General features: G+C 32.0%; 1 protein-coding gene across 4 annotated transcripts; it reads right to left on the bottom strand.

Annotated features, from left to right (window-relative positions):
• Positions 1-1,663: 1,663 nt before the first annotated feature.
• LOC100788924 (BOI-related E3 ubiquitin-protein ligase 1) lies at positions 1,664-3,854 on the bottom strand. Of its 4 annotated transcripts, none has more exons than XM_006600819.4 (4): positions 3,160-3,854; positions 2,949-3,064; positions 2,467-2,852; positions 1,664-2,317 (listed from the first exon to the last, which is right to left on the bottom strand). In XM_006600819.4, exons 1-4 carry the CDS (start codon positions 3,204-3,206, stop codon positions 1,790-1,792), a joined length of 1,077 nt encoding a protein of 358 aa, XP_006600882.1. In that variant the 5' UTR covers positions 3,207-3,854; the 3' UTR covers positions 1,664-1,789. The 4 variants fall into 4 exon arrangements, with proteins under 4 accessions (XP_006600882.1, XP_006600884.1, XP_014625562.1 ...); XM_006600821.4 differs by having other exon boundaries at positions 2,936-3,159; positions 3,347-3,493; XM_014770076.3 differs by having other exon boundaries at positions 2,949-3,159; positions 3,347-3,492.
• Positions 3,855-9,972: the final 6,118 nt, after the last annotated feature.

Genomic DNA, 9,972 nt, shown 5'->3' with positions numbered 1-9,972 from the left:
TAAACACTAAGTAAAGGTTGACCCAATAAGGACTTAAACATTAGTGTATCATGTTGTGATAAACTAACCTTGCTAAGCTCAACTCTCATTCTTCAGATCTAAGACAATTAATTGCTACTAGTACAAATTCTTTTAGGACTTGAAATCCAAATTTGTGTCAATTATAAGTACCTCAAGTGAAGAGGATTAACAACATACTTTTTTAACATACTCTATAAAAAAAATAAAAAATTCTGTCACATTTTTTATTATTAGTTAAAATTTATTAAAAATCATAATTTTCATGAATAAGACATATTGAATAAGTAATAAAACCCATAAAATTTTGGTAATTTTCAAATAAAAAAAAGTTACATTAAAAAAATAATTATATTACCAATATTTCTTATCTCAAACGTGAATGTATTCTTGTGGTGATAATCTTGGTATTGATACCTTAGGTATTATGCTTCTATGGTAGTAGCATTTCCTAACGTAATATGGAGATCTGCTTTTCCTAAATAAAGAGTAATCGAGTCTCCTATTCTTAAACAATTACAAAACACACGCAATCTTGATTCATTGTGACTTTTCCTCATAACCTACAATTACCTGATTTTTCTTCATGACCTTAACCTGAATGTTAGGGCATTTTCTTTTAGGTATACCAATTTGTCACTGCGACAACCTTCAGCAACTCACAAGTATTACCGACTTAAGAATTAATTCAGACCACAGTCCTATTTTGAAATGCATCAAGAAAACATGTACAATTTTTAATTTTGTAAATTATTAACATTTTAATATATTTTATAGCAAAAAAAATGCAGATATACTCAAGTAAATTAAGGATGCACTAGCAAGTATCGGTTGCTTCGTTTAATTTAAAAAGCAATTTGTACACTATAACCCTAATTTCTATCAAAACAAGATTAAGACTTTGCTTGGTTCAAAATATACACACAAAAGATCAACCTAATGTTCACTTTTTTTTTTGGAATATTTTCTCTTTCATCAATTATACATTAAAAATGAAAGAATTACTATCCATTGTCAATTCCACATGGAATCATCAACAGACATGAAAAAAAGAAAGAAAAAGCACCCAAAAGCCTTAGCAAGCAAACGTATGCTTTATTGAAAAATAATAATATGCAATGCACCATTCCAACCCGATAGTGGGAGACTTTGGGAATATTTGGAGTCAGTTTCAAAATAATTTCACTTGCCACAGAATGAAAACCATTTTGCTCCGGACCTTGTAACGCGGTGCCCCGAACCTTAATGCAACAAAATTCCACGTCTCTAAATTCTAATGCCTTGCAAGTTAAACAAAATAAAAATTAAAATGTTACCTGAATATGCACGCATGCACATTACCCCTCAAATTGACAACTGAAAAACCATTTTACCTAAGAGCCATGCCCCTAATGCAATCAATGAAAAAAAAAACATAAAAATCAAACCACAAATTAACACGTAACTTTACTAATCCTAGTGAAACCAAACATCACTAACCAACAAACACTCTGGAAAAAAAAACATCATTGGCATTTTAAAACTGCAAAGCCATAAAGGCAAAAGCAAAAGCATTTATCCAATAAAAGAATATGATATATTAATTATGCAATGAAATTCCAGGAGAAGGAGATAAAAACCAAAAAGTTCACCTTGGTCATGTGAATTCAAGCGAGAAACAAAAATGTAATTTTATTTATATTTTATGAGAAATTTTTTTGCCTTTGGTATGGACAAGAAAGAAAGGAAGGAAGGAAGGAAGGGGGGTAATTGAGTAAATTTTGGAGGGTTGTCAAGAGAGAAAAACTTCAACGGTTGAATTCTTTAGGGTGAGACAAACCGGGCACGCTCGGAAATGCGCATCGCATTCTGTACAGATACACAAGTGCCGACACGGCAAAACGACCACCGAGGCCACGCGCTTTGCGCACCCTCGGCATTTGGGACGCGCCGTCGTGGCAACAACGACACGTTCCGGGTCGATGTAGGCGGACTCCGCGTCTTCCGCCTGGCCCTCAACAGCAGACGATACGCCCACGGCGGCGAGTTCTTCGCCGCCATGGGACATTATTGTCTGCTGCAGTTGGGCCTGGAGGGAGGCTGCCGTCGCCTCTTGGGCCCTGGCCTTGGCCTGCCACACTTGGGCCTCCACGCTCAGCTTGGCCGCGCGTGCTTCTAATTCCGCGTTCTTGCGCGTGGCCATTTCCACTTCCGCTTCCTTCTCTCTGAGCCTACGCGCCACCGCCTCCTCCGCCGTGCTCAGCAGCGCGCGGTAATGCCTCTGCCTCTTCTCAGCCAATGCCCGCCGCAGTTGCTCTGCCTGATATATATTCCCACACAACCGTCATCATTTCTTTCACCCCTATAATCACTAAAATTTCTAATGAAAAAAAATAAAAATAAAAAACCTCTTTTTTTTTTTTCATTCATTTTATTGAATTGAAATTCGAAAGGAGGAAAATTTGGTACCTGGGCATGGAGTAATTGGTCAATCTCATCACGCTGTTGTTTGATTTGAGAACCCAAGCCTTGGGATAATAGAGATAAGAAAGCAGAAGATTGAGACCCATGTTGTTGTTGTTGTTGAGATTGATTTTGATGAAGTTGTAGTCTTTGTTGTTGTTGAAAGTGTTGGTCATCGAAGGATAAGCGTAGGCCAGTGGAGACCACATTATTTTGTTGTTGGTGATTGTGGAGCTGAGAGAGATGAACGAGTTGCAGAGGCTGAGATTGCAAAGAAAATTGATTGATAACATTTGAAGCTGTAGTGATTGTGTTGTTGTTGTTGTTGCCAACACCCGGCTGATCTTCTCTTCCTCTCTTTCGAGAATTGATATTGTTGTTGTTATTGTTACCTGCCAAGATATGTCATGACATGATATGTTAAATCATACATATGTTGTTAAAATAACCATAGAGAGAGAGAGAGAGGTGTTACAAATTAAGCATACTTCCATTGTCGTTGTTGCAGTTGTCGTATAACATGTGAGGCTGATTCAAGAGTACAACTCCTCCTGGTTGTGGTTGCAATGAAGAATACTCATGCCCTTCTTGCCCGTTTCTGCTGCTAGAATTAAACACACACGCACACAAGATTGTGAATTGCTGATTGATTGATTGATTGATTGATTCAATACATGAGGAAGGAGAGAAATGTTGAACCTGTTTAGAAAAAGGACATTGGATGGATATTGAGCTTGAACGGCCATGAACAAAAATAAATTAAATAACTATGTCCACTTTTTTCTTTGTGTTGAGGGTGGGAGAGAGAAGGAAGAGAGGTATATAAAAATGAATGAGTAGTAGAGAATAGAGATGCGATTGAAGCGAATCAGTCCAAGAGAGACACCTTATTCTGCTCGCTCTCTCCTTCTTTCTCTTTTTTCTTTTTTTCCTTTGCTAATTTTCTCTTCTTCCTCGCGTGGAGCACTCAGCTTTTTCTTTAGAAGTAGTCTCGTGTTGTTATTGTTATCGTTCCTTACACACACACACACATATTATTTAAATGCTTTCTCCAATAAATATTTTCCTAAATAGTAACATTTTCTCCGCTATTCTTAACTACGTAATTCGCGTTCCCCCTGGTCAATTACAATCATGGTAAATCCATAATAACACTAGATTTGCATTTTCATTTCATTTTTTTTTTTTACTATAACCGGAGAGAGGTAGGCAAAAGGTTATAGATAAATATTAAATTAAATCAAACTTTTAATGAGGTTATTAAGAGAGAGAAAGTGTGCATGGAAAATTGTGTGTGTTGGTAAACGGGTGATGTATTGTTGTTGTTGTTGCTGCTCTTGAGGTTATGTTATGTATGCAGGTTTCTGCCGCTACCGCTAAACACTGGAATTGTTTGTATATATGGTCCATGCTTCTCTCGCTTCCTTTGCAACCTCTTTTTCTTCCGCATTTTGCTACTAACATTTTTTTATTATTCTAAACCCGATGAAAATTATTATTTTAGCACATACTTACATATTCTGCCACTTAATAATATGAAAATTTCAATTAATACACTCCTTATTCGTATTTTTTGATAATGGAAACGTCTCAGAAGTTCGCAGACAATCGTGCACTTCCACGTGGATTAATAGCTTTACTATATAGGGATCAAATTTATTCACCTGTACCTTTTGTCATTTAATTATCTTGCCTAAACTGGATGCAACTCTTCACACTCTTTAGTTAATTATGTAATTAAATTATATTTCTCACTGATTAATCATGATTTTTTTAAAATAATAGGTATTCAATGATAATGTATATAAATAAATATATAAATAATCTGTTTTTTCCTGTTTTGTTTTTTGACAGTCAAAATTTTTTTTCTTGAAAAAATGTCTGTCAAGATTTTGATACAGACTTAAGAAAAGTAATTAATATTTTAGATTTTATAATATTTATTATAGAATTTCTTAACGTATTTTTTATTTTCATATTGATTAGATTCTTTCTCTTTTATACTTTTTTTCTTCTCAATCTACAATAATTTTTTTAAGATATAATAGGAGAAAATATTAAATATTTCATTGATATTCTAAAATAATAATCAAAATGAGGTTTGTTTTACTAGAAGGTCAAACAAAAGAAGTAATTCAAAGTGTCAATAATCTCAGCATAAAAAAATTATAAATTTATTCAAGTTTGGCACCCAATTAAATTCTATCATCTTAATTATTCAATGAATTTATATAATTTTATGTAATCCTCTTAAAATCAAAATACTTAATTTGGTAGTTTTCTTTAAAAAAAATTATCTACAAAGGTAAAATAAAATAAAGAATAATCATATTATGTATTGTGATTTTAATAAAAGGAATGCATTAAAAGTATTGTTGCTTGGAGAAATAGTACTCCTCAATGGATACGGAGTTGTTCAATCTTAATTAACAGTGACGAGTTTAAATTTTGAATATGTAGTCATATTAAATTTTAGGTTCATTTTTTTATCGTTTAAATTTATAAGACTTTTATTATTATGTATTTATACAAATACATAATATTTTCACATTTTTTCATTATTAAATAAAAATACAAATAATTTATAAATTATAAATATGTTAGATTTATTTTTATCTGATACATTATTAAGAAGATTATCATCATCATCAGTCTCTTCGCATAAAAGAATGAAATTTTTTTTAGGGAATAATGAAAAGTTTCAGAGCACGACTTTTTGAATTTGGTTATCATATTTCCATATATTACCTAAATGCACAATTTATTTAATAAATTAAGAATTTTGATCCCTTATTGTATGAAACACGTGATATTAGGATTAATTTGTAACTGACTCCAATTTTAACTCAATTCGAAATTTAGAATACTTTCTGTCGCTTGTCCCCCCCACTGATATATATTTGGCATTCTTCTTGCTACTAATTAAATCGTAAAAGCAAAATTACTGGCAAAGTAAAGTTTAATTTTTACTGGGTCATGAATGCTCAAGCTCTTAACACTTAACAGCTATGTTTCTACATAATTCTTTTCTTAGAAAATTATGAGTAAATTAAAGTATCCCGGATCTAGATGCATGATTGAAAGAGCTATGTTGAGTTCTTCTTCTTTGCTACAGTTTCCTTCTTGTTGGGAAGGGATTTGCTAATTAAAAGGATTTCACACAGGACTATTTCAAATGACCCAAAACTAATTAACGTAGCAAAATTTAAACCCATCAGTAGCCACAACAGTAAGGTAAGAAACTTTCAAACATGAAATGATTTAGTTATAACAAAATTGACTTTTTTAGTTTAAACCAATAAAAACCAACGTTTTCTCTGTTTACAATTTTGTTTTTATTTGCTAACATATTGTATCTTAACTAAATCAACAATTTTTCCCCTTTATTATTTAGGTATGCATGTTGCCTTACGACACGGTTACATTTCCTTGACCATTACTATCTTTGTAAAATTAAAATAGAGCAATTGAACAAGAAAAAAAATAGTGATATGTAGCTGGGGTAGAATGAATGTAATTTTACACTTTTATCCATAATTTAATTTTCATCATTATGAGGCCCTGGGTGGTGTTATGTTTATACGATCCACTAAAGTAATTTTATAATTACAATATTAAGATGATTTTTTAAAAGAAAAATAAGTAAAGCAACATTATTTGCAAATACAAATTCAAATTTAAAGAACCGTAAGCAGTTTTCCTCAAGCTCTTCAAATAAACTATGCATAAAATAAATATACCAATTTTTTTTGTTAAAAATAATGTCAATAACACACTCTTTTACATTTTTTTTATATATTTTTAGCATAAATATTATTATTGATTTTTTTTAAAAAATTCACAATTCGTGTAAAATTCATTTGATAGAGAGTAAGATTCACATGATTTCGTTTATGACAATAAATTTCTACAAGTACTAGTGTAATAGGAGAGTAAACATGCATGCATAAACCATCAATTTAGTACTTTGATTGCTACCATCTTTTCTAAGTGGTCTCAAATAGTAAAACTATTCAAATATTAGTTGAAGTATTGAATATCTATGACTTTAGTTTCGAAATTGATATATCTTCATAAAACTTAAGGATTCATTTGAAGATTTTTTTTTTTTTTTATATTTGAGGTCTACTTAAAATGATTTCTAATATTTCTAAGACTACTTGAATAGTTTTTTTAAACCTAATTTAAGGTATATATGAAGAGAAAGAATGCTTGAAATCACATAAAGATTATCATCACTCTAAACATGGATCTTGTGAAAATTAAATAAATTCAAAGGGCACCAAAATGTATAAGGAGTAATTACATATCCTCAACAAGTTGGTCGGCTAGATCCCCCATAAAAACATAAGGGTAGGTTAAGATTAAGATTTCAAATAAAAATTATGATTAATTGACGCAATCATATAATTGAAGGGTTGTTTTTATGTATACATAAATTAAGAAAAAAAAAGTTTAGAATTGACGGTGATTTGATTCCATGATTGTTGGCTATAAAAATTAGAAACGATAAACATTAGTCATTTCTTTCACTTTTTATTTTTTTTAAAAAAAAGATGATTGAATGAAATGGACTATTGATTTGGTACCAAATTTGGGTGGCGGTGAAAAATAAGTTGTTGAAGTATAATTCAAGATTAGCGAGTTAAAATCCCACGAAGAAGAAAACATTAACGAAGCCGGTGTTGTTGGGTGATCTTTCCCCAAAAACCAAGAAGGATTTTTTATCTTTAATTAATGGAAGAGAGTGACAAAGAAAGAGAGAAGCCACTAAAAAAAAAGAAGAAGAAAAGTAAAGCAAATAGAGGAAATGTGAAAGAGGGCGAATGGAATGGCATCACACAATTTGTCTTTGCTTAGGTTCCAATAAGAGGGTCGGCTAGGCATTTATCTAGCTTATTATCCTTCATCCCCCATCTTCTCATTACTATATTATCTTAATTTTTAATTAGTCTTTTTATGCACGGCAAATATGACTTTCTTTCTCTCTCTTAGACATTGTTTTCTTAACCCTCTTAATCAGGATAGCCCCACTTTTTTCCTTCTGCGCACTGCTTTGTTTGTTTATTGTTTCAGTTCATAATATTGGTGCTTACACAGTTAATAGGACAACAACCTGTCTGGCCTTGCCTTGTTTCCTTCATAAATCCTAATGCATGAATATGAATGAACACACTCCTCCTCTCTCTCGTCTCTTCTTTTATTTTCATTACTTTATCTTTTGGTCCACCAACGGCATAGAGCAACCCATTCATTCATTAAGCTTAGCTTGCTCCATAATAATACCTCCTCCTCCTCAATTACATATCAATTGCCGGACCAAAAAACAAATATAAATAGAATATATATAATTAATTAATGGATTTTTTTTAAATAGCTAGCTAGATACTAGTATTAGATGTGTAGATTTGACAATTATTACCCGGAATTATGGAAAACTGTTGTCCTAAAAACAAGATTGGACCAACACCCTCGCTGGTTGACCTCATACACCAATTATAATCTTGTGTTCTCAACGGGTCGACCAGAAATTATCAATTGCTATATATATGTTGGGTAAAGTGAAAGGTATAATATCGTATCCATATAATCCAATGTTTCGTCAAGAAAAGCAGTGGATCCAGAGTGAATTTTGTGGTGTTTGGCTTGAAAATGAAAGGAACTCGTTACATTTTCAACTGGGTTAATTGAATAACACCAAAGGAGCTGTATAGAATATAGATTGTTGATTACTACCAACATTATGGTGTTCGTGGAATTCGAGTTGGATAGTTTAAGTAAGACTTTGGATTTAATGATTATGGATGAAAAACTATAAATGAAAAGAGAGATTTTAATATAAATAACTATTAGTATTAAATTGTTTAAGTGAAATTTGAGTTAAATTTTTTAAGTTTAAGTTGTACATGAAAAAATATGAATAAAAAAAGAGATTTTAGTATAGATGATCAATTAGATTTTAAAAAACTAATCATGAATAAAGTCGGTAAACTTTATACTTATTGTATGGTAAAATAAATTTGGTAAAAAAAATAGATATGGTTGATTACCAGTGTCCATAAATAGTGTGTGAAATGTTTATATACTAATAATATTAATATTAATGATGGAGTCAATGCATGAAGGACCTGGTCAAACTGGTTAGTTTCTTACGGTAAAATTTAAAGGTATGCTGAGACAGATGGGTTATAATCATGCTAGCTAGACAATACTATGTCCATTGGGAGCTTTTTTTGGTTTTGGTCTCTTGATGGTGGTGAACTTTGTTCTTGGGTTTTGGGTTAAAAAAGAAGTCATATAGTATATATATAGCTAGTAAGTTTGCTGAGATTTTGAGATTCGCAGGGATTGGAAAAGCAATTCATCAATATATATCACATTTTTTCTTTCTCTGCGCTGTCTGCCCGTGCCGAGCCAAATCTTTCGTGACTTCTACTTCTTTATTATTTAAACTTTGATTATTATTATTATTATTAACAATTAAAACAACAATTTGGTCACATCAAAATATCGTATGCTTTACAAAAGTCTACACACGTTCTGGATTTAGCAACAATCTCTTAAAAAAAATTGGAAACTGCAATTCATAATTATCTACTCCACGAAAAAAAATATAATAAACATGATGAAACTCCAGAATGAAGTAAACTATTGTATTGTTTTTTATAACAACGATCTTATGAAGTAATTAATTAGGTGCTAATATGAGTCACCAACTTCAAGAAATGTCATGAAGCGTAGCGCATTTCCCTGGGTGAAAACAACAACTTTGCTTAACACAGTTCTTTTGTCCTTGTCCAGCCAATAACCCCGATTTCTTTGACCCACACATTTCCAACCCAAACTAAACTCCTTTCATTTTCTAGGGTTTTCCATCACTTTGTCTTTCTTACCATTTCTTTGCATCTCAATTTATATTAATTTTTCTGGGGTTTCTCTGGTTACATGGCACCAACTTGTTCACCACCCCCACCACTTCTCCACAGTCTAATCCACTACGTACCTATATATTCGGTTATGCCTTTAATTATCTTTAACATTTTTTCCCTTTATATTTTATTATTTTTTTAAAAATATTTTCCTCTTGTCCTTCCCTTCCAAGACCACCTAGGTCCTCACTCCATTATCACAAGCCAAGTGGTGGTGTTACCATCAAACTTTCAACGATTTATACCATGCCATTTTTCTTATCTACAATTTTTTTTTTATGTATTTCTCGTCACGATACAACTAATAACCCATGTATTTGCACTTAAACACGTGATTATTTCAATTGTTGGCATTAACCGATATCTCATCGTAATTATAAAGAAGAAAAAAATACTGCGCGGATCCCATGTGCTTTTATAAAGATTAGTGACTCGCATTTGTTTGTGCCCTACATATATAGTGAAGTGAACTATCACCTAAGCCAACCAAATTAAATCACCAATCACGTTCAACAAATATAATAGGCTCCCCCAGTTGCTTCTCGTGGATGAACGCATTCTCTACGCGTCTTGGCTTTCACTT

This window comes from Glycine max, chromosome 17, assembly GCF_000004515.6.
Source record: "Glycine max cultivar Williams 82 chromosome 17, Glycine_max_v4.0, whole genome shotgun sequence".
NCBI classification, from domain to species: domain Eukaryota; kingdom Viridiplantae; phylum Streptophyta; class Magnoliopsida; order Fabales; family Fabaceae; genus Glycine; species Glycine max.
Note: the sequence above shows the minus strand (reverse complement) of the source record. Positions and strands in the feature narration are given on the sequence as shown.

Bases quoted from the DNA above. Each gene is read 5' to 3' on its own strand.
- LOC100788924 (XM_006600819.4), bottom strand. From the start codon at position 3,206: ATGGCCGTTCAAGCTCAATATCCATCCAATGTCCTTTTTCTAAACAG. The intron at 3,065-3,159 runs GTTCAACATTTC...GTTTAATTCTAG, and splicing joins AATGTCCTTTTTCTAAACAG to CAGCAGAAACGGGCAAGAAG. The intron at 2,318-2,466 runs GTACCAAATTTT...AATATATATCAG, and splicing joins ACCAATTACTCCATGCCCAG to GCAGAGCAACTGCGGCGGGC.